The sequence below is a fragment of the Doryrhamphus excisus genome, linkage group LG16, assembly GCF_037039965.1.
Source record: "Doryrhamphus excisus strain RoL-2023G ecotype Guam linkage group LG16, RoL_Dexc_Guam_v1.1, whole genome shotgun sequence".
NCBI classification, from domain to species: domain Eukaryota; kingdom Metazoa; phylum Chordata; class Actinopteri; order Syngnathiformes; family Syngnathidae; genus Doryrhamphus; species Doryrhamphus excisus.
This window is the reverse complement of record NC_136372.1, coordinates 410,523-434,726: the sequence shown is the minus strand read 5'-3', so window position 1 is coordinate 434,726 and position 24,204 is coordinate 410,523. Positions and strand designations below refer to the sequence as shown.

At 53.5% G+C, this 24,204-nt stretch overlaps 4 protein-coding genes across 6 annotated transcripts; 2 read left to right on the top strand and 2 right to left on the bottom strand.

Annotated features, from left to right (window-relative positions):
* Nucleotides 1–344: 344 nt before the first annotated feature.
* On the bottom strand, nucleotides 345–6,980 carry LOC131102905 (germ cell-specific gene 1-like protein). The gene is made up of 5 exons (XM_058048586.2): nucleotides 3,335–6,980; nucleotides 3,149–3,196; nucleotides 2,577–2,729; nucleotides 1,283–1,394; nucleotides 345–1,179 (listed from the first exon to the last, which is right to left on the bottom strand). Exons 1-5 carry the CDS (start codon nucleotides 3,636–3,638, stop codon nucleotides 885–887), a joined length of 912 nt encoding a protein of 303 aa, XP_057904569.2. The 5' UTR covers nucleotides 3,639–6,980; the 3' UTR covers nucleotides 345–884.
* rcvrna (recoverin a) lies at nucleotides 5,310–6,973 on the top strand. Its single transcript, XM_078797505.1, has 3 exons — nucleotides 5,310–5,747; nucleotides 5,848–5,959; nucleotides 6,300–6,973. Exons 1-3 carry the CDS (start codon nucleotides 5,367–5,369, stop codon nucleotides 6,416–6,418), a joined length of 612 nt encoding a protein of 203 aa, XP_078653631.1. The 5' UTR covers nucleotides 5,310–5,366; the 3' UTR covers nucleotides 6,419–6,973.
* A 187-nt stretch (nucleotides 6,981–7,167) lies between the features above and the next one.
* Nucleotides 7,168–11,954, bottom strand: gas7a (growth arrest-specific 7a). 2 transcript variants are annotated; one of them, XM_058048570.2, is made up of 10 exons: nucleotides 11,439–11,946; nucleotides 10,223–10,312; nucleotides 9,934–10,049; nucleotides 9,674–9,748; nucleotides 9,530–9,608; nucleotides 9,227–9,358; nucleotides 8,761–8,884; nucleotides 8,573–8,652; nucleotides 8,389–8,487; nucleotides 7,168–7,928 (listed from the first exon to the last, which is right to left on the bottom strand). In XM_058048570.2, exons 1-10 carry the CDS (start codon nucleotides 11,559–11,561, stop codon nucleotides 7,815–7,817), a joined length of 1,032 nt encoding a protein of 343 aa, XP_057904553.2. In that variant the 5' UTR covers nucleotides 11,562–11,946; the 3' UTR covers nucleotides 7,168–7,814. The 2 variants fall into 2 exon arrangements, with proteins under 2 accessions (XP_057904553.2, XP_057904555.2); XM_058048572.2 differs by lacking the exon at nucleotides 9,674–9,748 and having other exon boundaries at nucleotides 11,439–11,954.
* Nucleotides 11,955–13,629: 1,675 nt separating this feature from the next.
* Nucleotides 13,630–23,889, top strand: LOC131102833 (myosin-1B-like). Of its 2 annotated transcripts, XM_078797490.1 has the most exons (39): nucleotides 13,630–14,484; nucleotides 14,563–14,706; nucleotides 15,409–15,565; nucleotides 15,639–15,666; nucleotides 15,733–15,841; nucleotides 15,902–15,994; nucleotides 16,075–16,138; nucleotides 16,220–16,318; nucleotides 16,381–16,484; nucleotides 16,550–16,688; nucleotides 16,775–16,893; nucleotides 17,017–17,166; nucleotides 17,262–17,432; nucleotides 17,506–17,812; nucleotides 17,887–17,963; nucleotides 18,066–18,153; nucleotides 18,218–18,335; nucleotides 18,403–18,526; nucleotides 18,603–18,739; nucleotides 18,802–19,057; nucleotides 19,217–19,459; nucleotides 19,521–19,697; nucleotides 19,770–19,915; nucleotides 20,088–20,178; nucleotides 20,244–20,633; nucleotides 20,703–20,829; nucleotides 20,901–21,019; nucleotides 21,082–21,278; nucleotides 21,341–21,524; nucleotides 21,599–21,764; nucleotides 21,838–21,962; nucleotides 22,030–22,338; nucleotides 22,399–22,602; nucleotides 22,761–22,886; nucleotides 22,951–23,121; nucleotides 23,188–23,292; nucleotides 23,354–23,449; nucleotides 23,518–23,649; nucleotides 23,727–23,889. In XM_078797490.1, the coding sequence occupies exons 1-39, from the start codon at nucleotides 14,164–14,166 to the stop codon at nucleotides 23,748–23,750; spliced, it is 5,937 nt and encodes a 1,978-aa protein (XP_078653616.1). In that variant the 5' UTR covers nucleotides 13,630–14,163; the 3' UTR covers nucleotides 23,751–23,889. The 2 variants fall into 2 exon arrangements, with proteins under 2 accessions (XP_078653616.1, XP_078653615.1); XM_078797489.1 differs by lacking the exon at nucleotides 13,630–14,484 and having other exon boundaries at nucleotides 14,555–14,706.
* The last annotated feature ends 315 nt before the right edge of the window (nucleotides 23,890–24,204 follow it).

The following is a 24,204-nucleotide window of genomic DNA, read 5'->3' as shown; positions in this document are numbered from 1 at the left end:
TCTTCTGAGGCAATACGTCCTACCCCCCCGCCCCCAAGCTTGGCTAGCCACCCATCGGCCTTGGCCCAAAGCCTCCGAGGAACAAGATGACTTTTTTGGAACCAATAAACCATAAACAACAAAGTCACGCAGTTCATTGGCACAATTTCTAATAAATGTTAAGCACTTACCAAAGGACTGCTAATGCTAACGCTAGCATTAGCCTGTTTCCTGGCCCGTAGCTCCGCCCCCCGGAAGTAAAAGTGGATAATAAGATAATACTTCTGCAACTCATCACATTGCCTCCTTTCTGTGTCTAAACGAGGTGATGAGCTTTTCGTGATGATTGATGACATGTAGTTGAGTTATTAGCCTCTTGGCGGCCATCTTTAGTGAGTGACAGTTGACGAGCAAATACAACCAATCATCTGTCATGTCAACAATAGTCAAGGTTGACAGTGAAAAGCTGAAGAGTTCCTACATGATGACGGACGCCAACAACAAACGTACATGTAACATACATGTCTGTACATCAATCATCCTGCCCTCACTAGCGGCGGCGCTAATCAGCACACAGCGTGATGCAAGATGGGTAACATCAAACGTCCAGTCACATGATTCTCCGGATGTTCATACGTTGACGCAGCGCGGTGTCAAAGGTCACGTGGTCAAGGAGGCGGCGTGTAGGCTGCATCTTAGCATCCTCCCGCCGCTTGTTATATCACATGATCACGTGGAAGATTTGATGAGATGCATGTTGTCTCAAAGCCGAGCGTGTTACATTATTCCCACAAAACACACACACACACACACAAATATATTCCGGTATTAGATTTTAAATCCAGCAGTCAATTGGGATCAAGGAATGTGTTCCAGTGGGCCACGGGGGCAGAGGGGGCGCCGCTTCAGCAGTACGCCTCTCCTTGCGGCTCGGCCACACGGTCCATTTCCAGCATGTAGGCGCTTCCCGTGGACGGCTTGTGTCCGTTGACGGGCAGTTCCAGCGGCGGCGGCGCCTCGGCGTCGGCCGTCACGTACCACATGTGATCGGGGAGGTCCAGCTCCAGCAGCTTCTGCTTGATCAGCAGGCTCTTCTCGATGTTCCGCCGCTTGAATTTGAACTCGATGATGGTCTTGGTGTAGCGGTTGAGCGCCGTGACCGCCGAGCCCATGCAGGTCCCGAAGGAGCCCCACGCTAGGCTGAGAGGAGGGCGTTAGTCTTACTGATGGCCAACATGTTAAAGCCGGCTCTCACCACATGACTAGAACCTAGACCACAAAGTAGGACTTAAACTCATCTTACACGTAAGACCAGCTGTAGTCCCACGTTTTGGGCCTCCAGTCTTCTGGACCCATGGCCACGGCCAGCTGGAATATGGTGGTGAACATCATGTGGGCCACCATCCCACAAAGGCCTGCGGACATTGAAATCACACCGTGACACATCCTGATTTGCTAGCACGTCTCAAACACCCGCAGTGAGGAGAGTAGCTTCCTTGTCACGGAGCGAGACGGGAAGGAAACGCAATCCAAGTCGGAGTGTCTGTTTGCCGGGAAAGGACAGGTGGACGCATGCAGCGGGTCGGAACGTCCACAACAACACCGCATATCTACTCAACGGAAAATGGACGCAAACTGGGGTAACATTTTGGTGTCCATTTTCGAGTACGCCCACTCTGCTGACTTTCCGGATGGATTCCCAATTCAACTTTATAGGAGTTAAACGTATAGGAGTTGATGATAAATGTATCTTTTCAAATGTGGTCCTCAATCCTCAATCCGATCTGGAAGCAGAGACTGGACAGTCCCAGGTTTCTCAAGACGACGGAATCAAACCACGGTTGTCATGTGTGTTATGGAGAAATGATATTGAGACAGGACAGTATCAGGGTGGTCCGTCTCTCAGCCCCCCAGTGGGACTCAGGCCCTCCCTTTCATCCAGCGCTCGGCCACCCAGCAGCTTTACCGAGGATTAAATCCTAACAACAGTGGTGGGGGGGGGGGGGGGGGTTAGGCCCACTGGGCAGGTCTTGGTCACGGCCCAAAATCTGCCCGCCTCCAATCGGATTATTACACAAACCAGCGAGCAAATCCTCAGAGTCAGCCAGTGGAGACCACCACACCCCACACCGACCTGCTAACTAGTCCAACTAGTCCAACTAGTCCAACTAGTCCAACTAGTCCTCCTGCCAATCCTAGTAGAACATGAAGACATAAATCCCATTGAGGGGCTCGGAGCGCCACCACCTGTTGGGCCCGGCTCATGAGCACATTATAACGGGAATGTCTGGGAATGGAGCGCGTGCTTCCGAGTGCGTACAGTAGATGGCGTCACAACTCCCCTTAACACACCTGCTCTGCCAGAGAAGAAGACGATGTAGCACGAGGGACGTTGTTGCTATGCTAACCCAGCAACTTGGACCCTTTATGAGCCATTTAGAGACTTCTCAAGGAGCAGCTGGGACCACCCTGACCCCAAACCTAAAAGCAGTCACGGGGGGCTCCTCCTTGCTTGTGACATAACAGCTCCAAAAAGAAAGTTTGTGTTGTGAAGTATCGAGTATTACACGGATGATGGCTGCGTACTTCCTGCTTACCTGACAGCGCCGTGCACAAGGCGGCGAAGGCACTCAGCTTCAGCTTGTTCATGACGCTGAAGCAAGGACACTGTTCCAAGGTCATGAGGGCGCCGCCGGCAAACAGCAAGGTCAGGTACAAGGTCTCGGCCACGATGCACAGCCACAGGACGCCTGCCACGCACACACACGACACAGCGGCTCGTCATCTTCATGCGTGGTGGATGAGACCACCTTCTAGGACGGGGGTGTCCGAGTGCGGCCCGTCGTGCATTCTAGCATATCGGTTAACAATTGAAAAACAGCACGTCACTTTACAGGAAGTCAAAGTATTACAGGACAAAGGTGGGAGGAAACGTGGCGATATGCCATATGAGGAGAAATACCCAGCAGGAAGTTGAAAGATTAAAGATCATCAACTTTCTCGACTTTGCCGTGAGAAACAAACACGACGGAGTCATCAACCAGCAGGTTGTGGACCAAAGCCCTATTGTGTGAAACTGAAGCTACACGGCTGGTCACGTACGGAACATCCATCAATCGTCCATCCTGCCGGAGGTAGGACCCCCATGGGGCCAAAACAAGGTACTGACCTCGTTCGTGTTCAGGAGCGATCTCGGAGAAGTCTCGGCAGTCGAAGCCTGCCATCACACAAACAGAACATTCCGTCATGACACCACCACAGACGCCCTCAAGCCCACAGAGAACGTTACTCAGACGGCGTTCAGGCCGCCACGTCCCATACCCAAGATCCTGCTCATGTCAGCGGACCTTCTTACCGTTCATGTCTGCGGCCTGCTCGCAGGAGAAGAAGATCCCGGTGTGGAACTTCCTGAGCAGGAACTTCTCCTCCCCGGTCTCGAAGATGTACTGCACCAGGCGGCTGTCGTTGATGTTGGAGCTGTTGAAGCGGATGCAGAAGAACTGCTTGACCTTGACGGGCGGCCCCGTGCAGAAGGGCTTGGCCACCTTCCTGGTGCCCTCGCACCAGTAGCTGGTGCTCACGGCCGACAGGGCGAAGGCGAACGCCACAAAGTTGAGGGTGAGCGCCAGCGAAGCCCGCCGTCCGCGCTCCAGCCTCATGGTCCAGGCCGGAACCGAGAAGGCGACTAATCCCGGCTTTTGACGCGCAGCCACCGTCTTTCGCCTGCCGGCAGATGCGTCAAATCTTCATAATCTGGTTGGTGTGGAGGCTCCTTGGCCGCCAGGAAACCCGCTTCCTGTAGGGAGTCGTCCCCGTTGGCGCCGCTCAAAGTCCGCTCCTTCTGCTCCTCGCCATCGCTCCTCCCCTTCCCGACCTGTGCCGCCATATCGCCCGCCACAAATGGCAAATGATATGGCAGACTTGCGTTCGCCGCGCTCATAAAGAACAGATTAGGGATTATAATCCACAACAAGGTTCTTACGCTCCGCCTGCCCGCTGCAGCCACCGGATCATCTGGCGTCACGCTGCCAACGTCCACGGGCTCCTCGCTGGCGTCCCACTGACGTCTCCGTGGAAGACATGGCGGCCATTGCTAGAGCCGCATTGTCCCCCTTGACCTTTGAACCTGAACCTGAAGTGACACTCGTGTCCTTTTATTCCCAAAGTAAGATTACTTCATGTACGCTTACATCAGAGTATTAGCCGCCCCCCGCGCCCCCGCGCCCCGGGGGTGGGGGGGGCTGAGCATTGTGTTCTGTGACAAAAAGAAAAAGAGCTCCTGAACGTAATGTGATTATGCCAAAGTACACGAGGACATTTTTAAAGATTAAATTAATCTGGTTTGGTGAAAGTAGGCATGCAGGATGAACACGAAGGATTACGCCGCCGAGGCCAAAAACAATCTCCAAAGACGCGTTCCCGTCCGTGACCTTGCTGGGGTCAAGGTAGGCGGACACAGAGGTGAGGACCCAAAACAACACTTGCCTGAATCAACGCATTTGCTGCAGCTAATGCTAATGCTAATGCTAATCTGAGCTCTTCATGCTGAAGATGCTCACCTTCTTTGCTGTGTAAGACGTAGCAGCGCTATTAAGGTTGTCAGTCATCCTGGTCCTGGTCCTCCACAGAGGCTGAATGGAGGTAATGGGATGTCCCGTTTGATGTGATGCCCGCGGTGTCGTACCCCCGCCCCCAGGCCCAGGGAGACTCCTGTTTTACCAGGAAAAAGTCCACCTGGATGCCAACAGCTTTGAAATGAGCCTAGGAGTCTCGAGGCCGGTTTACAATTAAATTCGATCCCAGCCATGGCGGCGCTGGAGCGAGCCACGAGCTGCCAGTGAAGGATTGAGGCTGGCTAGCTCCAAGCTGTGTGTGCTAGCAGAAATATAGAACACAGTGGAACATATTCCATTCCGAACAGTCTCCACCGCCTACGTTCAATCTCTGCTCGATTTGTTGTTTCATCTCTGAACAACCACGGCACAGTGGTCAAGTGGTTGGCATGTCGGCCTCGCAGGGTTCAGATTCCACATTGTGCTCCGTTCTTCGCCCGTGACCCAAACGAGGACCAGCGCCGAAGAAGATGGATGGATGGTTCTTCCGGTCATCATGGAAACCTGACCAACATTCTGAGGAGACCAAAGGGACTAGAAGTATGGAGTCCAGTGTGTCACAGCAGGACAAAAGTCCAGCTGTGAAGATCTCCATTGGCTCTCCAGTGTCGTGGCGCTGCAAGGAGCTTCCAAAGCCTGCTGTGTTTAATCCCCTTCTTAGGTGTCATAGCGCGGTGACGTGGTCATCTTCTAAATCTGCCACAGAGCCATCTGGATGATCATAATCTCCTCTGCTGCCACAGCGACCACAGCCAGGAAGGAGAAGCAGCAGCTATGGGGAACACAAAGAGCAGCACGTTGTCCAAGGAGCTCCTGGAGGAGCTGAAGTCCAACACCAAGTACTCGGAGGCCGAGCTATGCAGCTGGTACCAGTCCTTCCTGAAGGAGTGTCCCGGTGGAAAGATCAGCAAGGAGCAGTTTGAAGGCATCTACGCCAGCTTCTTCCCCGACGCCGACCCCACCGCCTACGCCAGACACGTCTTCAGGAGCTTCGACACCAACGCCGACGGCACGCTGGACTTTCAGGAGTACATTGTGGCGCTGCACCTGACCTCGGGCGGCAAGACCCTGCAGAAGCTGGAGTGGGCCTTCGCTCTTTACGACGTGGACGGCAACGGAACCATCAGCAAGAACGAGATCCTGGAGATCGTCAGGGTAGGAGCCTCTCCTTCACCTTGCTCGCCTTCTTCTCAGAGGGGTAGCCACTAAGACAAAGGGGCACGTTAACGTTAAAGGTCATGTGACTTGCATGCAGTCCATCTTCAACATGATACCAGCCGATGACCAGGAGAACCTTCCAGAAGACGAAAACACGCCCGAGAAGAGAGCAGAGAAGATCTGGAGCTTCTTCGGCAAGGAGGAGAACGGTAATTGAAGCAGCTTTGTTTCCTTCCTGAAGGTCCACGGGTGGGCTTCTCAGGGCATCGCAAGTGGACTTCAGGTTAGAAGATTCTCTCAGCTGAGCAGGCTTCATTACTTCATGCTCGGAGACGAGCTAGGACACACACTAGGTAGGACACCAAGTATGTCTCCTCTAAAGAGAGACGAGAACAAACCAGCACCAACCCCTTCCTCGCCATGGAGCATGAAGCCTGCTCAGATAAGTGCCCAAACGTCTTCTGAGACAACCTGAAGGTCCAGATGTGATGCGTTCAATGCCCGTAGAAGAACATGAACAGGATGAATGCCAACATTTCTCTTTGGCAGATAAAATTTCGGAGGGCGAGTTCATCCAGGGCGTGATGGACAACCATGACATCCTGCGTCTGATCCAATACGACGAGCCGCAGAAAATTAAAGACAAGCTGAAGGAGAAGAAACAGTAGGCTGCTGACGTCGCCATAGCGACCACACAGGAAGTTTTGCCCTGGTCGCCAGGACGACGACAGCAGGACTAAGACCTCTTTCCACGACGCTTACTTTGTTGTACGCTCATGCTAAGGAAGTTAGCATTGTCATGCTAAGGAAGTTAGCATTGTCTTCCTCAGCGTGTTGCCCCCTGTAGGCGGGGCGCCCTGCATAGTAAAAACCTGCGTGCTATTACAGCTGTGCTAACTGTGTGCGTGATTAAGGAGAGAGCATCAAGGCTGCGTCTCCACAGCTCCTTAAAGGAGTACGGCTCAGGTTAACAACCTTAATCCTATCACCCCATGAAGGTCGCAGCAACACTCTTGTTCAAAGCGCTAACAGGATGGAGGCAGCCGGGGTGTCCAAAGTGCGGCCAGAGGGCCTGCAGGCAGTTGGTTTGATGAATGGCATGGCCCCCACGTTGTTTGTGGACTGCGTGTGGCCCTCAGAGGGAGCGGTTTGGACACCCTGGTCTGCAAAGGGACTACAATCATAATCATCATCATCATCATCATCATCATCAGGCAATAAAAGATTGATTTCCCCAACGTGACGTGTGTCATTTACAAAGCAGCGTGTTTGTTTTGAATGGAACTCAGAGAGGTTGGCTTGGCCTCACCTGCCCCCCCCCCCCAGCGTGCACCAGGACTAAGCCAGCAGCGGCGGACCCACGAAAAGGTCAGAATGTCCCGCTTTGTGCTTACATAACCACACGAAAAGGCCATGCTGACTTTTCCAAGAGGAGCTTTATTACGGACGCGGCATTCCAGAGGTGGATGAAAGCTTGTCATGGCAAGGGTCACCACGGGGGGGCAGCAGAGAGCGCGGTCAACGGAACATGTCACATTGAGAACACAACACGGATCGAACAACCAGCTTTCCTAGAACATTCCGACAAAAGAAGACGAACGCCACGAACGGTGGAGACACACGTACATGCAGTCACAGACAACACCAGCAGGGGGGGCCACCGTGCCGTCACGGCTGACAGGGATCCAAAAGAAGACAAAAGGTTGGAGAACAGATCAAGAACACTTTAGGCACTCAAAGGTGTTCCGGTGTTTTCCCTGCACACTGATCCCGTTCCAAGCCTTTGGTTGAGGTTACTGCAGTTGAGGGACGCGTCCACAACGAAGCATGCGGTTCAGCCCAGAAGAAAATGTTCTCACGGTTCCTCTTCATATCCAAAAGAGACAAGGTTTGTTGATACAAAGGAGAAACACTGGCGACGTCACAACAGTACAACATGTCTGATGGCATTCAAGCGGATGTACATGGAACATGCTGGTCCAGGTCCAGGTCCCGGTCCCAAGACCACTTCCTCCCCTCATGCGCTGTCTGTGGATCAGTGTTAGCCGCCATGCTCACGTGCACTCAGATGTCCAAGTCCACGGGCCGCACGTCGCCCGTCTTGTTCTCCTTGACCCAAAGCTCTCGGTCCTTGGCCGGGTCCACCGTCTGCAGCAGCCGGTCCACCGGCTCCACCGTCTGGAGGACACACGAGCCGGTCGTCACCGAGTCGTTCACAACCGGACGCTTTTCTATGAATCGGGACTCAAGGGTGCCGGCCTGTCAAGTCCCTCGCTTACTCTCCCCGCTCGGACTAACTTTACACGTCCTTGGTGACCACCGACGCCGCAAACGGACCAATGCCCGTGGAAAGGCCGCACGAGATGTCAATCAAAGCTTCAATCCATCAATCAATCGAATCAGACACGCTCGTCTCGCTTTAGTAGACAAACCAACACGACCACCTTTCACGCCATCTTTCTCTCGTCACACGCTACAACCACTCCTACACAAGGAAAGGACCCCCCCTCGCTACACGCCCAAGAACAGGACCCCCGCCCAAGTAGAGGACCCCCACCCGGCTACACGCCCAAACTGCTCGCTATGAGATGTAATAGGGCGACGTGCGAAGGAGGAAGTGAAGGTTGGTGGAACTCACGCCCTGGTTGAACATGTCCGTCTCGTGTCTGAGGGTGGTGTACTGGCGTAGATGTTGCTGGATCCACTCGATGCGTTCCACCTCCAGTTTCTCCAGTTCCTGATGCCACCAAACAGCAAGATTGAGGCTTGTGATGAATATGGTGATGATGATGATGCTATGAAGGTGATGTCTGGGTGTCTACCATGCTGGTGGTGACCATCTCCTCAAACCACTTGGACTGCGTCTGGTTGTAAAGGTCAACACAACGCATCAGGTCATCTCCTGAAGGACACGCACACACACACATCACACACACACACACACGTTACTACGCTTGTGGTGTTTCTCCTGCTGTGGCTGTGACCCCTGACCCTCGATGTGACCTCTGACCTGCCTGTGTGGATTTCCTGCGAGCCTTCTTGATGTCTTCTTCTGTCTTGTTGCTCAGTTTGATCTCCAGCTGCTGGGTCTTCACTTCCAGATCTTTCTGTCGGTCAGCCAGAGCTCTGCGAGCCTTGACGCACGCACACGCACACACACACACACACACACACACACACACACACACACACACACGTAAATGACATCCACACGTCTTCTAATCTGCTAATAGTTGCCATTGCAACATGTGTCCTGATGGGGGCAGCATAGCATAGAAGACTGGCTGTCAGTCAGTAGACTGGTCAGTGTAGGGGCGAGCAAGGCGGACATATTTATAGTTCTAGTTCTATTTGTTGACGTCGGAAAAGTATTTGTATTCCAGTAAATTGTAAACAGCCCCCCCCCTCCGTAAGAAAAAAAGTGTACATATGCAAGTAACAAGACCAATTGAGATGCCACCATGTTGGAAGCGTACCTTGTCCACGCCAGCGTAGCGGCTAGCTAGCTGCTTCCTGAGGTCGGCGATGTGATGGTCGTACTTCTTCAGGTCCTTCTTGAAGTTGTCGCCTCGGAAAGTCAGCAAAGGTTTTTCCACCTCTGAGTGAAGCTGCCAAGACATGGAAATGTTCATGTCTTGGAGATGTGGTCACCATGGGGCCACATGACCGTCACTGAATATCTACACGACCACACGGTGGCCATCATGTGGCCCTGGCCACCATGATGGACATCTCCATGATGGTGACGGTCATGTGTCGATGACTGGCGAGTCAGTCACCTTGTTGGAGAACTTGAGGTGAACTTCTGCTTCGTCGTGGAGACTCTTCTTGAGCTGAGTCCAAGCTTCTCCCAAAGTCCTGCCAAAGAGTAGAAGCACTTTATGAGGTAGACCGTGCCATGACGGCCAGCGGGTCCTCCTCACCCTTCTTCCTGCGCCGCCAGCGTGCTGAGGGACAGTTTGGACAGGTTCTTGGCGTACTCCTCCTCGATTTTTATCCTGGAACACACTGGATTAGCTGACGTGTGATGATGTTTACAATAACGGCCAATGGGAAGCAAGGAGGGATGCCACTGGCCAATAAAGGTCTTCATGATGATGATGATGATGATGATCTGCCAGCACAGGGCCAGTGGTAGAGGATCCAGATGGAACATCTCCACCTCAGCAGGACATCTTCTTACCTCTCGTGGACGAACTCGGCCATCTCCTTCTGCATCTGTTTGCCCTTCAGCTGTTTCTGCAGGAGAACCTCAAAGCCTGCCACGGACGTTGCCCCCTGAGGGTCCTTCTTGTCCGTCTGGAAAACAGGAAGTGTTAGCGTAAACAACCTTATGTCCGTCATTGGACAGGCGGGAGGAGGGGTTAGGAGGCCGCCCCCAGATGCAGAAGCTGCAGAAGGATGCTGTAGATGTAGAGTATCTAGAAGTAGTGATGTATGCTAGCACGCGTTGATGGCGGCAGCTCGCTCACCCAGAAGTAATCACAGTAGCTCCATTCGTTGGGCTTGAGCAGCTGCTGCTCGGGTCCTTCGCCAGGAAGCGGGAACGTGACACCGTTGATCTGCAGCCAAGGCAAAGAACAGGAAGTCAAAGCAGACGTGAGACGTGCAGGATGGGGAGCAAAGAGGCGTGAGAGCAGGAAAAAGGTCAAGCGGCGGCCAGCGTGAGGTGATGCTGCGGAGGCCTTCGGGGGGGGAGACCAGGCCTTCTAGTGGTGCATGTTGGCATGACAGTCCATGATATTTGTGAGCACAGATGTTGACCATTCCATCCCATAATGTCCCCGTGGACCACAAGGAGATGACTAACCCGCTTACATAACAGCACACGCACACAAACGCAGACCCGTTTGGCTCGTGGTTGGACAAGTGGAGCGTTTAGTCTGCGCTAACGTGGCGAGCGAGCACCCCTACGTTCATTTTCCGGCTGGCGGGTCAGAGCGATGGGCCGTGGTTGCCATGACGCCCACGTGAGTGACTGAACCCTGAAGACGCTGGCCCGTGCGTGGCGTTCAGAGGTCGTCCGTCGTCATGGTTTTGTGATGAAGGTGTGATCAGCTGAGGTGCAGCCTGATGGATGCCACTGTTGCTAGGCAACAGCGGCCTGGCCCTCTCCACGCCACAAAACACTCGGTTGCCTCCTCCTCCATCATTCCAAACATACCCCCCCCCCACTACTACGCACCCCGCCAAGCAACAAGTCAACAAGACGACTGGGAGATGCCGAGACTTCCTGATGGTCACACCGTGAAGGTGAAAGCAAGGTCACGACTCCATCTTCTACCTCAGGGTCAGCCATGTGTGCGTCTCCATGACAACAGTGCATGCGCACAAGTGGGGGATGGGGGAGAAGTGTAACGCGAGTTGCAACACGGTGCACAAAAACACCTGACGTCACTGCCGTGTGTGTGTGTGCGTGCGTGTGTGCAGATGCTGTTGTATTTATTTGCTCAGGACCTGAAGCTCAGCTTTTGCTTCGTCGCCATGGAAACTCGACTTGCTGCATCTCTTCTCACGACGGCTGCAGGTCACAAAACCTGCGTCCATCTACCCCCCCTCCCCCGCCCTCCACACAGCGAGCGTCAAAGTTGTCAAACGTCAGGAAGAAGCGAGCAAAGGCAGCACACCCCAGCATGAGGTGCTCAGAGATAACATCGTCATGGTGGAGGCAGAAGAACAACAACTCACCGTGGTCTTTGTCTCCTTCACCTCGTTGACGCGCCTCCTGGCGGGCGACACGGAGCCGGGCGGCTGGGGGGCGAGACAGGAGGGGTCGTCAAAACTCTCCTCGGTGTCAAAGCTGCCCTCCATGCTGCTCCTGCCTGCTTCTCCTCTGCCTCAGCCCACGCTGCCTCGCTCACTCACACCAGGCTGGGGGGCGAGCAGCGACGAGGTGGGGGGAGGGGGGGTTGTTTGGCGGTGTGGAGGTAAAGGGGGGCGGGGTCTCAGTGGCAGCGTGACAAAGTGTTGCCTCAGGTTACGCCGCGGACTTGTCAGAAGGAAGAGATGAATGCCGGTTGTGGCGAGGGGGGGGGGGGGCAGGTAGGAGGAGGCGGGGTTCTACACATCCCTCCCGCAGACTCAAAGATGTCCCAGCGCAGCGAGGCAATCAGCGGAGAGCCGGGTCACGACGACACAAAAAGAGAGAGGAGGCAGGATGAGGAGGAGTTGCAACGCCTCCCCAGAGAGCGGGGGGGGGTGGAAAATGGCTGCATGATGCTCTTTAAACACTCCATGAACGTGGCGGAGAGGGGATGACGAGGGATGCTGAGCACGCTGAAGGGTTAAGAAGGCGAGAGGTGCTCACAAGACAACTTATCACCATCAGCATCACCACACCATCAGCATCACCACCTCAGCATCAGCATCACTCCGGCCATCAAAATACTTTAAGATCAGCACCACATGGCATCCATCCCGGCTTCCAGCCTTCCCGCGGTGCTCCATATGGACCGACATGCATCGCCCGTTTGGCCCTGCTGTCGGTGGGCGGAGCCTCAATGCTTTGCTTGCTTCTTTGCCTTGGCATTGAGTCTGTTGTCAGCCGTCCTGCAGGAGGACTGGCCTAGAACGGGCAATGAGCACAGTGAAGCTCCACCACGGCAGCTCGGCAATGTGAAACGCTGAGGTTTGGGTATTCACCGTGTGACTGAAGCAACATCCGATAAAGAAATCCCTCGTCGCCGCATATCACAGCAGCACATCTCCCGCCGAGGACGAGTACATGCGGCCGGCGCCGAGCGACCCCTTGAAGGCCGACATTGCAGAACCGGACCACAATTGAAACAGCACCGCTACAAACAGCCCACCTAGCTAAGCTCTGTTTAGCATATTCATGTGGTAAAGTACATCCTTGATCCTGAGAACCCACAAGAAGCCACACAAGCTGAGTCAGAGGCCCAATTCTAAGCCAGAACCACTTGGCTAAGAGTCACACGTGCTAACCGTCATAGCAGGTAGGATGCCAATTACAAACAAAAGATTACAACCCCCCCTCTCGGTTGGGTAAGAACATGCAGGCCATCAAATGACGCTGACACACTTCCACCAGCGCCTCAGCTTTCCTTCCAGATGTTTAACAGAGGAGGTGCTGTTAGAGGAGGAGGCTTGTCGACAGAGTGCCGACAAAGTGGCTTGCAGCATCTCACTGGGTTTGGGCCTGAAGCCAGCAGAGGGAAGAGAACCATCTGCTTCCTGCTCACATGTTAGCCAACACGCTGCCAGCGCTCATTAGGACGTTCATCCAGCACACGCACTCGCCCTCCAGGATGAAGACACATCAGGGGAGGAGGGGCTCGCGAGCAGCAGAGAGGGCATGGATCTACGGTTCACAGATGCATGGATCATACCATGTTGGGGGGGGGTGGCTCCATGGTTCAGGAAGGGGGCGTGACACTCACCCCGGCTCACATGGTGCCTTGGTCCCTCAGGTGACCTGTAGCTCCTCCCATCGTTTGGTGTGGACATCCTGGCAGCTGCCTTCTGTCATAAACACGGATGACAAAAACACACACACACACACATCTGCAGTGATGCCTTGGTTAACATTCCACAAGGTCCCACACAAACCAAAACCTACTCTAACCAAAGCAAATGTTCCCCTAGAAAATCATGTAAACCCAGCAAATCTGTTCCAGACCCCAAAAACTTTATAGACACTAATTCTAGTTTAAATGCAGAAAATGATGCAACCATTAGAAATGACAAATAAATGGGCATGGCTTCCTTTTTGGGAAAGAACAAATGAGACAACATTCCACAGGCAGTAAGCCCCTTCCTGTTTAACACTGAAGCGCTGGCGGCGGTGACACGGCCTCAGAGGTGTCTGCTAGCATGCTACAGTCCAGAAGAAGATCTGACCTTCAGAGAAGACAAGAGGCTGTGATGCCAAAGAGGCAAGGCTAGGGGTCAAAGGTAACGTTGCACCGTGTCATGGCGCCGGCTCCAACAAAGCAGTGTTGACTTTGGAGCGTCGCCTCCTGGATCCACTCGGGATTTGATGGCCTTTGTTTCCCGAGCAGCTGCCGTCACTAATCCCGACAAGAACATCTTCCATCCTCTTCAAATGCTCCTCAGCTGTTTGCCTGATCCATGAAAAAACAGCTGGAGTGAGACCTCCCTGCTCCTGGCTAATCAGGGAAAAGCTTGGATAAACAAGTCGGAGGTGCAATACTCGGGTATTCTTCACGCGTATTACTCCAGGAAAGTCCTTGTGAAGATCCTGGGAGGAATACGCAGCAGATCAATGCTTTCCACCAGACAAGAGAGGAAGAATGTGACGTGTCTAAATTTAACCACAAGTCTGATCCATCCTCATCCAGGAGAGGCAGAAGCTTCCGGACCCTAAAGCCGACATGTGCTGGTAGGGCACGACGCCCTCCCCAGCAAGGACAATGGCGAGGTATAAAAGAACATGCGGGGGCGACCTGATGTTGGTGATCACACCTCCATCCTCACACTGCACGCAGACTTCCTGTTTGTCCAGGTAGACGCTCTCCTCCGCTTGTCTCTTCCCTCTCAGCAGGCAACCATGAGCACTGATGGCGAGATGGCGATCTTCGGGCCGGCCGCCCCGTACCTCCGCAAGTCCGAGCAGGAGAGGACGGAGGCGCAGTCCCGCCCCTTCGACAGCAAAACGGCGTGCTTTGTCAGCGAGGACAAAGAGCTGTACGTCAAAGGCACCGTGCAGGACAGGGCAGAAGACAAGGTCGTGGTGAAGACAGAAGATGACAGAGTGTGTGGACACAGGACAGGTCTTCTACTCATTTGTCCGCTCGGTCCGGTTGTCTTCTGAGGTGGTCTTTGTCCACAGACGCTGACGGTGAGGGAGAACCAGGTGTTTCCTATGAACCCACCAAAGTTTGACAAGATCGAGGACATGGCCATGATGACCCACCTCCACGAGCCCGCTGTGCTCTTCAACCTGAAGGAGCGCTACGCCGCCTGGATGATCTATGTAGGTCCAAGAGGGCTTTTACTCACGGAGAGGGGTTCAAACATCAGTCGGCCTTAAAAGAAAAGTACACTTTAGCACTACAATTCTTATATGTATTCTAAAAGACACGTGTGATGGGATCCACCATCTCAGCTGTAACGCCCTCCACATGTACGCTCCATCACGCGACCGCATATCAAACAAGCTACTGTAGGAGCCAACACAAGAAACGCTACCTTCCTGGCGTAGGGACTCAGACCACCACCGAGAGGGAACCTTAGCTACTGGACTGGATGCTGGTCTGCTGTCAGCATGGTTGCCCGAGGACCATGATGGAGTTACCACCGCTCTTGTGCTGACAGACACAGCCATCCCAGACGGAGCGGAGGTCTCATTTCCTCCTTGAAACATGCAGTGCTAGTGCTACATGCTAACACTAAGAGAACGGCTTAGCATTTCACCACAGCTGGAGTTGCCTAGCAACCAGTGATGTTATTCTCTGCCTAGCGTGTTAGCAAGAAAGTAAAAATGATTGGATGACATCAATGCACCCGGGAGGGAAGCTTAGAGGGAATGACGTTATGAATGTTCCTGTTACTCCACGCTCATAACCATAATACTGTACCATTAGCTGCCTCATGCTAGTGAAGTTTCCCTTTAAATCCTCTGTCCAAGCCAAGTTAACCAACCAGTCCCGACCTGAGGTGTCCTTTTGGCGTGCAGACGTATTCTGGTCTCTTCTGTGTGACGGTCAATCCTTACAAATGGCTGCCGGTCTACAACCCAGAGGTGGTCCAGGCCTACCGGGGCAAGAAGAGGATGGAGGTCCCTCCTCACATCTTCGCTCTGTCCGACAACGCTTACCAGTTTATGCTGACGGGTAAGTGGGTGCCCCAAAGACACCCTCGGGTCTGTGGCTCGGGTCACGTGATGTCTTACGTCTTCTCCGTTAGATCGTGAGAATCAGTCCATCCTCATCACGTGAGTAGACAACCTTGCTCTGTGGATTGGCAGAGGAGTGACAGCTGAGGATCTGATCATCTGCAGTGGAGAGTCCGGCGCGGGAAAGACGGTGAACACCAAGCGGGTCATTCAGTACTTCGCCACCATCGCCGTGTCTGCCGACAAGAAGAAGGAGAACAGCAGCAAAATAAAGGTGGGTTGTAGACGGCGAGCCGTGGAGGACGAGGCGTCCGCTTGACCACTTTGTCCACAGGGAACGCTGGAGGACCAGATCATCCAGGCCAACCCCCTGCTGGAAGCGTTCGGGAATGCCAAAACTGTGAGGAATGACAACTCCTCTCGCTTTGTGAGTCTTGCTTTAGACGAAGAGGCACCCAGTCAGTCAGGTTGTCCCAGGCCCACACTTAGTGGCTTCCGCCCAAACAGGGGAAATTTATCCGCATTCACTTTGGTGCCACGGGAAAACTGGCGTCAGCCGACATCGAAACATGTAAGTTGACATCGTTTATTCCAAATGAGCCGAATCACATCCAGCAAAACATCAAAGCGTGCTTCACTTCCCTGGTGACAGATCTGCTGGAGAAGTGCCGAGTGTCCTTCCAGCTGGGGGCGGAGAGGAGCTACCACATCTTCTATCAGCTGACCTGCAACAAGAAGCCAGAACTCATTGGTAAAACCAGCCAATCATCTCAACGTCTCCTCAGTCAAACATTTCATCTTGCTGGCGTGCAGACCTGCTCCTCATCACCACCAACCCCTACGACTTCGCCTACATCAGCCACGGCGAGATCAGCGTCAAAAGCATCGACGACGCCGAAGAGCTGATGGCGACCGATGTGAGCGGCGTCACGAGTCGTGACGAGCAATGCCGAGACTGAGGAACATCTCGTTTGTGATGCAGGAGGCCTTTGACATTCTGGGCTTCACCGCCGAAGAAAAGATGTCCATCTACAAGCTGACGGGTGCCGTGATGCATTATGGGAACATGAAGTTCAAGCAGAAGCAGCGGGAGGAACAGGCGGAGCCTGACGGCACTGAAGGTCACGTGATTGGTCCATTCCACGTTGCACTGGCGGTTCTCATGCAAATGAGGGACTTTGACTCAAGGTTGATCTCGTAACTGCAGAGGCCGACAAAGCAGCTTATCTGATGGGTCTGAACTCTGCTGACCTGCTGAAGAACCTCTGCTACCCCCGTGTGAAGGTGGGCAACGAGTACGTCACCAAAGGACAAAACGTGCAGCAGGTAGGCCGGCGACGTGTCATGGCTGCCAGCGACGTTAGTTCATGCGTGGAAGAGGAGGAAACGTGGCCTGCTTTTGATGGGACTGAATGATGACCACTTCTCCAACCTTCTCCATCCTTGCAGGTGTACAACTCCATCGGAGCACTGGCCAAGTCCGTCTATGAGAAGATGTTCCTGTGGATGGTGCAGCGCATCAACCAGCAGCTGGACACCAAGCAGCCCAGGCAGCACTTCATTGGCGTTCTTGACATCGCCGGCTTTGAAATCTTTGACGTGAGTGATCTGCTCCATTCCACGTCAAATAGTGACCAGTCCTGTGGTCGTGGTCTGGCTCGGACCATGACCTTGTGTGACCACATTTTCCACAGTTCAACAGCATGGAGCAGCTGTGCATCAACTTCACCAACGAGAAGCTGCAGCAGTTCTTCAACCACCACATGTTTGTGCTGGAGCAAGAAGAGTACAAGAAGGAAGGGATCGACTGGGAGTTCATCGACTTCGGTATGGACCTGGCAGCCTGCATCGAGCTCATTGAGAAGGTGAGATGATCACTTTCTTCTGCTGGGATGTCCATGCGACACCTGCAACGTCACTCCAGGGTTTGCTCCCCAGCCCATGGGTATCTTCTCCATCCTGGAGGAGGAGTGCATGTTCCCAAAATCCACAGACGCGTCCTTCAAGAACAAACTCTACGACCAACATCTGGGCAAGAACAGCTGCTTCCTGAAACCCAAAGTAGTCAAGGGCAAGCCAGAAGCTCACTTCTCTCTGATGCACTACGCCGGCACGGTGGACTACAACATCAGCGGCTGGCTGGAGAAGAACAAGGACCCGCTGAACGAGTCCGTGGTGCAGCTGTACCAGAAGTCGCCGGTGAAGATCCTAGCGATGCTTTACGTCAGCTTTTCCGCCTCAGATGGCAAGTTGTCATTAGCTCTTCCTCATCGTCAAACGGTGGAAGATCATGAGCTGAAACATGGTTCATGCATGCAGATGCACCTTCTGGAGGAGCCAAGAAGGGGGCGAAGAAGAAGGGAGCATCTTTCCAAACAGTGTCAGCGCTGTTCAGGGTAGGAACATTTTAGCTCAACACAAACATGGAGGTCAAACACCACCTTGTTGCCAGCTGCTAAAGCTAAAGTGGCAAAGTCTCGGGTGGTCATTTCTTGCAGGAGAATCTTGGGAAGCTCATGACCAACCTGAGGACCACACACCCCCACTTTGTGAGATGCCTCATTCCGAATGAAACTAAAACTCCAGGTACATTCCATCATCTTCACCATAATGTAGTGCTCTCTGGACTCGCACTTTGACTGCTCCACAGGCATTATGGAACACCACCTGGTCATCCACCAGCTGCGCTGCAACGGCGTGCTTGAAGGCATCCGCATCTGCAGGAAAGGATTCCCCAGCAGGATCTTGTATGGAGACTTCAAGCAGAGGTGAAGAAGGTTGACATGGACATTCCCCTCAGTCAGGCTTCCATGAGAACTTCTGCTGCTTCTCCAGATACAGGATCCTAAATGCCAGCGCCGTTCCGGAGGGACAGTTCATGGACAACAAGAAGGCTGCGGAGAAGCTTCTGGGCTCCATCGATGTGGACCACACACAGTACAAGTTTGGGCACACAAAGGTTCTTCTGGTTCTGCCATGATGGAAGGTAGTGATGCTCAACAGGTCTGCTTGAGTCCCCTTGATGCTGCTTTCAGGTGTTTTTCAAAGCCGGCCTGCTGGGTGCTCTGGAGGAGATGAGGGATGAGCGCTTGGCTCAGATTGTGATGTCCACTCAGGCACGGTGCCGAGGGCACCTGATCCGGGTGGAATACCAGAAGATGATGGCCAGGAAGTAATGATTGCAGTATGAAGCCACTGGCCGCTCCCGTCTCTTCAACATGTCATCCCACACAGGGAGGCCATCTTCACCATCCAGTACAACTTCCGTTCCTTCATGAAGGTCAAACACTGGCCGTGGATGAAGCTCTACTTTAAGCTCAAACCTCTGCTGAAGAGCGCCGAGGCCGAGAAGGAGATGGCCCAAATGAAGGTGGACTTTACCAAGCTCAAAGAAGATCTCGCCAAGTCAGAAAACCGGCGGAAGGAGATGGAAGAGAAAATGGTCTCTGTTGTTCAAGAAAGGAACGACCTTCTCCTCCAGGTCCAGGCAGTAAGTTTCAGGACCTTCTCAGAAAGATCCACTTTAAATCCCCAATGAGCATGCTTGCTAGGACAGCTACAATGGCCTTCACAGGAGCTATCAAGCTCATCTTTTACATGTTTGAACATGAGAGCCGTGGCTGAAGGACAGCGTCTTCCACCTTGTCAGGAGGCGGACAACCTGTTGGATGCTGAGGAGCGATGTGAGGGACTCATCAAGAGCAAGATCCAACTGGAGGCCAAGTTGAATGAGGTGATGGAGAGACTGGAGGACGAGGAGGAGTTGAACGCCGAGCTGACGGCCAAGAAGCGAAAGCTTGAAGATGAGTGCTCTGAGCTGAAGAGGGACATCGATGACCTGGAACTCACCTTGGCCAAGGTTGAGAAGGAGAAACATGCTGTGGAAAACAAGGTAAGTAGATGTTTCCAACCAACGCTTTCCCAGACTCTTCAGTTCTCACTTCCGATGGAAGGTGAAAAACCTGACGGATGAGATCATGAGTCAGGACGACGCCATCAGCAGATTGTCCAAGGAGAAAAAAGCCCTACAAGAAGCCCATCAGGCCACGCTGGACGACCTGCAGGCCGAGGAGCAGAAGGTGAACATCCTCAGCAAGGCCAAAGCTAAGCTAGAGCAGCAGGTTGACGAGGTGAGTGACGGCCGTCACCCTGAAGCAACGATGATGTTGGTGCGCTGCTGTAGAGTTCTGCTCATCTTGTAGCTGGAAGGCTCCTTGGAGCATGAGAAGAAGGTCCGGATGGACCAGGAGAGAGCCAGGAGGAAGCTGGAGGGTGATCTGAAGCTAGCCCTGGACTCCATCATGGATCTGGAAAATGAGAAGCAGCAGCTGGACGAGAAGTTGAAAAAGTATGCTTTCCTCCTGAACACCTCAAATGTTCCTGATGTTCACATTTCTTTAGAAGAAACACTTCCTACCTCCGGGAAAGCTTCATTTGGAGCTGACATCACATGACATGACTCCCTGCTGTCGGTCCGACCAGGCTTGGTAGCTTTTCATTCAGCTGAACTTCCTCTCCAGGAAAGACTTGGAGGCCACGCAGCTGCAGACCAAGGTTGACGATGAACAAACGCTTGGTTCACAGATCCAGAAGAAAATCAAAGAGATCCTGGTGAGAAGTTCAGGTTCAGCCTGAGGCTAGACCCGAGTTTCCTGACATGGTTTTTTTATGGGCAGGCCCGAACTGAAGAACTGGAGGAGGAAATGGAGGTTGAGCGTGCCACTCGAGCCAAAGTGGAGAAGCAGAGGTCGGATCTGTCCCGAGAGCTGGAGGACATCACGGAGAGGCTGGAGGAGGCCGGAGCATCTACCGCCGCCCAGGTGGAGGTGAACAAAAAGCAGGAGGCGGAGTTCCTCAAACTCCGTCGGGAGCTGGAGGAGCGTTCGCTGCAGCACGAGGCCACGTCCGCCGCCTTGCGCAAGAAGCACGCGGACAGCGCGGCCGAGCTCGGGGAGCAGCTGGACAGCGTCCAGAGGGTCCGGCAGAAACTGGACAAAGAGAAGAGTGAGCTGAGGCTGGAGATGGATGACCTGTTGAGCAATTTGGAGGGCGTGGCCAAAGCCAAAGTGAGGCGGTCACCTTTTATTCGGGCGTGGTGACCTCATCATGCTAACAGGAACGAGTCTTCCTTCCAGGTTCATTTGGAGAAGATGTGTCGCTCCTTTGAAGATCAACTGAGCGAGGTGAAAGCCAAAGAGGAGCAGCAGCAGAGACTCATGAGCGACCTTTCCGGCCAAAACACCCGACTGCAGACGGAAAACGGTAAACGAGACCCGAGCACGCCGGCGTCCGGCGAGCGTGGTTGTCATGGTTTGCTTCCACGTGCTCTCCAGTTGAAATGTCTCACCAGCTGGAGGAGAAGGAAGCTCTTCTCTCGCAGCTCTCCCGGGGCAAGCAAGGCTTCCTCCAGCAGATTGAGGAGCTGAAAAGGCTTCACGAGGAGGAGGTGAAGGTGAGAATCAACTAAAGATCACGAGGCAGTAGAACGATGTCATGCCTGACGTTTGCCTGAAGGCAAAGATGGCGCTGGCCCACAGCCTGCAGTCCAGCCAACACGACGGTGAGCTCCTGAGGGAGCAGCTGGAGGAGGAGCAGGAGGCCAGAGCGGAGCTCCATCGCTGCCTCTCCAAGGCCAACAGCGACGTGGCCCAGTGGAGGACCAAATACGAGACGGACGCCATCCAGCGTAACGAGGAACTGGAGGAAGCCAAGTGAGAAGCGGGGGGCGGGGTCTCGTGGTCTTTGTCAAAGTCTGGGTTTTTTTCCCCCGCAGGAAGAAGCTGGCGCTGCGTCTGCAAGAGGCAGAAGAAGCCATGGAAGCCGTCAACTCCAAGTGCTCTTCTCTGGAGAAGACAAAGCAGCGGCTGCAGAGCGAGGTGGAGGACCTGATGATGGAGGTTGAGAGGTCCAACGCCACTGCCGCCACCTTGGACAAGAAGCAGAGACATTTTGATAAGGTTTGGTTTTGTAGACCAACGTCACCATGCTCATATATAGCTTCAAGACCTAAGACCTTCTCACCTTCCTGCAGGTTGTAGCCGAGTGGAAGCAGAAGTACGAGGAGGGTCAGGCAGAACTGGAGTCGGCGCTGAAAGACGTGCGGTCTTTAGGCACCGAGAACTTCAAGATGAAGAACGCCTTGGAGGAATGCTTTGAGCACGTGGAGACACTCAAGCGGGAAAACAAGAACCTCCAACGTATGGCCATCAGAGTGGGATGGAGCTTTCATACCTGGACGTTGCTGAAGCGACCTTGGTGCTTTCATTCCAGAGGAGATTTTGGATCTCACGGAGCAGCTGGGAGAAATGGGAAAAAACATCCATGAGCTGGAAAAATCCAAGAAGCAGGCCGAGCAGGAGAAGTTGGAAGCCCAGACGTCTCTGGAGGAGGCCGAGGTGAGCAGATGTTGTCCACAGCCTTGTCCATCCTTTGCTCCTTATGACCACTATTGTCTCTGTGCAGGCGTCCTTGGAGCACGAGGAGTCCAAGATCTTGCGAGTCCAGCTGGAGCTCAACCAGGTAAAAAGTGAAGTGGACAAGAAGATAGCCGAGAAGGATGAGGAGCTGGAGCAAATGAAGAGAAACAGTCAGCGGATGATTGACATCCTCCAAAGCAACCTGGATGCCGAAGTCAGGAGCAGGAATGACACATTTCGAGTCAGGAAGAAAATGGAGGGAGACCTCAACGAGATGGAGATCCAGCTGAGCCACGCCACCAGGCAGGCAGCAGAAGGCCAGAAACAGCTGAGGAACGTTCAAGTTCAGCTGAAGGTGAGCAACGTGCCAACATTAGGCCCGCACTCTCAATCAGCGCTTTGTGCTCCCATCAAGGAGGTCCAGGTTCAGCTGGATGACGTGCTGAGAAGCAAGGAGGACATGAATGAGCAGGTCGCCATGGCAGAGCGCAGGAGCAACCTCCTGCTGTCAGAAATGGAGGAAGTCAGAGCCGCCCTGGAACAGACGGAGAGGAGCCGCAAGCTGGCCGAGCAGGAGCTGCTGGACGCCGGGGAGAGGGTTCAGCTTCTCCACTCGCAGGTTTGAACATCCAAAAGCACGTCTGCCATCTCCAAGGATAGAACGTTCTTCTGGCTGAAGGTCTTGTTGCTGATGTTTGGCTAGAGGAACATCAAGACCACAAGACAAACAACAAAAATGAAATACTTGCTTGCCACCAACTTTTATTTATTTTCCAGAACACCAGTTTGCTCAACAGCCGCAAGAAGCTGGAGGCGGACTTGTCTCACGTTCAAGGAGAGGTAGAAGACAGTGTCCAAACGGCCCAGAACGCAGAGGAGAAGGCCAAGAAGGCCATCACTGACGTAGGTTCATCTCCAACGTTCCCTTCGAAGGCGGCCATGTAACCAGCGCGGCTGTGACACGCAGGCTGCCATGATGGCTGAAGAGCTGAAGAAGGAGCAGGACACCAGTGCTCACCTGGAGAGGATGAAGAAGAACCTGGAGACCACTGTCAAGGACCTGCAGCAGCGTCTGGATGAGGCCGAGAACATGGCCTTGAAGGGCGGGAAGAAGCAGCTCCAAAAACTGGAAGCCAGGGTGAACTAGGGACGGACCTGAGCTCCTGAGGAGAAAGAACGTTTCATGAAAACATCTTGTTTGCAGGTGAGGGAGCTGGAAAGCGAGCTGGAGGTGGAGCAAAAACACACGTCCGACGCCGTGAAAGGGTCACGCAAGCTGGAACGCAAGATGAAGGACCTGACCTACCAGGTAACAACACACACCAGTGGTTTCTTCTCAGCCAACCGACAGCTGGTTGCTCCTGCTGCAGTCGGACGAGGACAGGAAGACCTCCATGAGGCTGCAGGAGCTGGTGGACAAGCTGCAGCTGAAGGTCAAAGCATACAAGCGGCAGGCTGAAGAAGCGGTGAGTGAGACATCTTGGGCCCTCCATCCTTCCATCTTCACGGCGCTGATGCGTGATGAATGTCACAGGAGGAGCAAGCCAACACCCACCTGACCAAACTCAGGAAGGTGCAGCATGAGCTGGAGGCGGCCGAGGAACGAGCCGACGTCGCCGAGTCCCAGGTCAACAAGATGAAGGTCAAGAGTCGTGACATGGCCAAGGTACGACGGCTGCGGCGTACGGGCAGGTTTTACACACACGCGGGTTAGCGCCGCGCTCGCTAACATTTGTCTTTCAGCAAAACAAAGACAGCGGGGAGTAGGCGGCCATGACGGCCATCGAGAGGACAGCGCCTGCTGTGAACCAGTGGTGCCTGCAACATCCGGGCGTCCCTCGCCGCATCGCGGTTTGAACATGGCTCCCTCTGCCCCTTGTCGTTTTACAAAAATAAATGAATGATCCATAAATATGGAAAGACTTTTCCCCTTTCTCCTTTATTTTTGAAGGACAAATGGCCAATAAACATACCTGGTGAAAAAGGAAAACCATTCCTACCAGTTGGCCACTTCCCTATGAAGGAATCAAAACCAACACCAACCTGTAGAGGGCAGCAAACGTGCGTCAAAAAGTCTGCCGCTGAACAAGTTATTCAATAATTCCCATTTCAGCAGTAGTAAAATATATGTCTCATCATCATATGTATCATTGATATTTCTCTTCATAGAATTAGCCAATAGCATTTCAATGAGATTAGCAGCATTCATTATACACAGTGC

Coding starts and splice junctions, on each gene's coding strand:
- LOC131102905 (XM_058048586.2), bottom strand. CDS start 3,638: ATGAGGCTGGAGCGCGGACGGCGGGCTTCGCTGGCGCTCACCCTCAAC. Junction 2,730..3,148: donor CGCTCCTGAACACGAACGAG/GTCAGTACCTTG, acceptor TGTGCGTGGCAG/GCGTCCTGTGGCTGTGCATC. Junction 1,395..2,576: donor CTTGTGCACGGCGCTGTCAG/GTAAGCAGGAAG, acceptor CAATGTCCGCAG/GCCTTTGTGGGATGGTGGCC.
- rcvrna (XM_078797505.1), top strand. CDS start 5,367: ATGGGGAACACAAAGAGCAGCACGTTGTCCAAGGAGCTCCTGGAGGAG. Junction 5,748..5,847: donor AGATCCTGGAGATCGTCAGG/GTAGGAGCCTCT, acceptor ACTTGCATGCAG/TCCATCTTCAACATGATACC. Junction 5,960..6,299: donor CTTCGGCAAGGAGGAGAACG/GTAATTGAAGCA, acceptor TCTCTTTGGCAG/ATAAAATTTCGGAGGGCGAG.
- gas7a (XM_058048570.2), bottom strand. CDS start 11,561: ATGGAGGGCAGCTTTGACACCGAGGAGAGTTTTGACGACCCCTCCTGT. Junction 10,050..10,222: donor GCTACTGTGATTACTTCTGG/GTGAGCGAGCTG, acceptor CCTGTTTTCCAG/ACGGACAAGAAGGACCCTCA. Junction 8,885..9,226: donor GCTACGCTGGCGTGGACAAG/GTACGCTTCCAA, acceptor GCGTGCGTCAAG/GCTCGCAGAGCTCTGGCTGA.
- LOC131102833 (XM_078797490.1), top strand. CDS start 14,164: ATGCGGGGGCGACCTGATGTTGGTGATCACACCTCCATCCTCACACTG. Junction 15,566..15,638: donor TTACCAGTTTATGCTGACGG/GTAAGTGGGTGC, acceptor CTTCTCCGTTAG/ATCGTGAGAATCAGTCCATC. Junction 21,020..21,081: donor TTCACGAGGAGGAGGTGAAG/GTGAGAATCAAC, acceptor GTTTGCCTGAAG/GCAAAGATGGCGCTGGCCCA.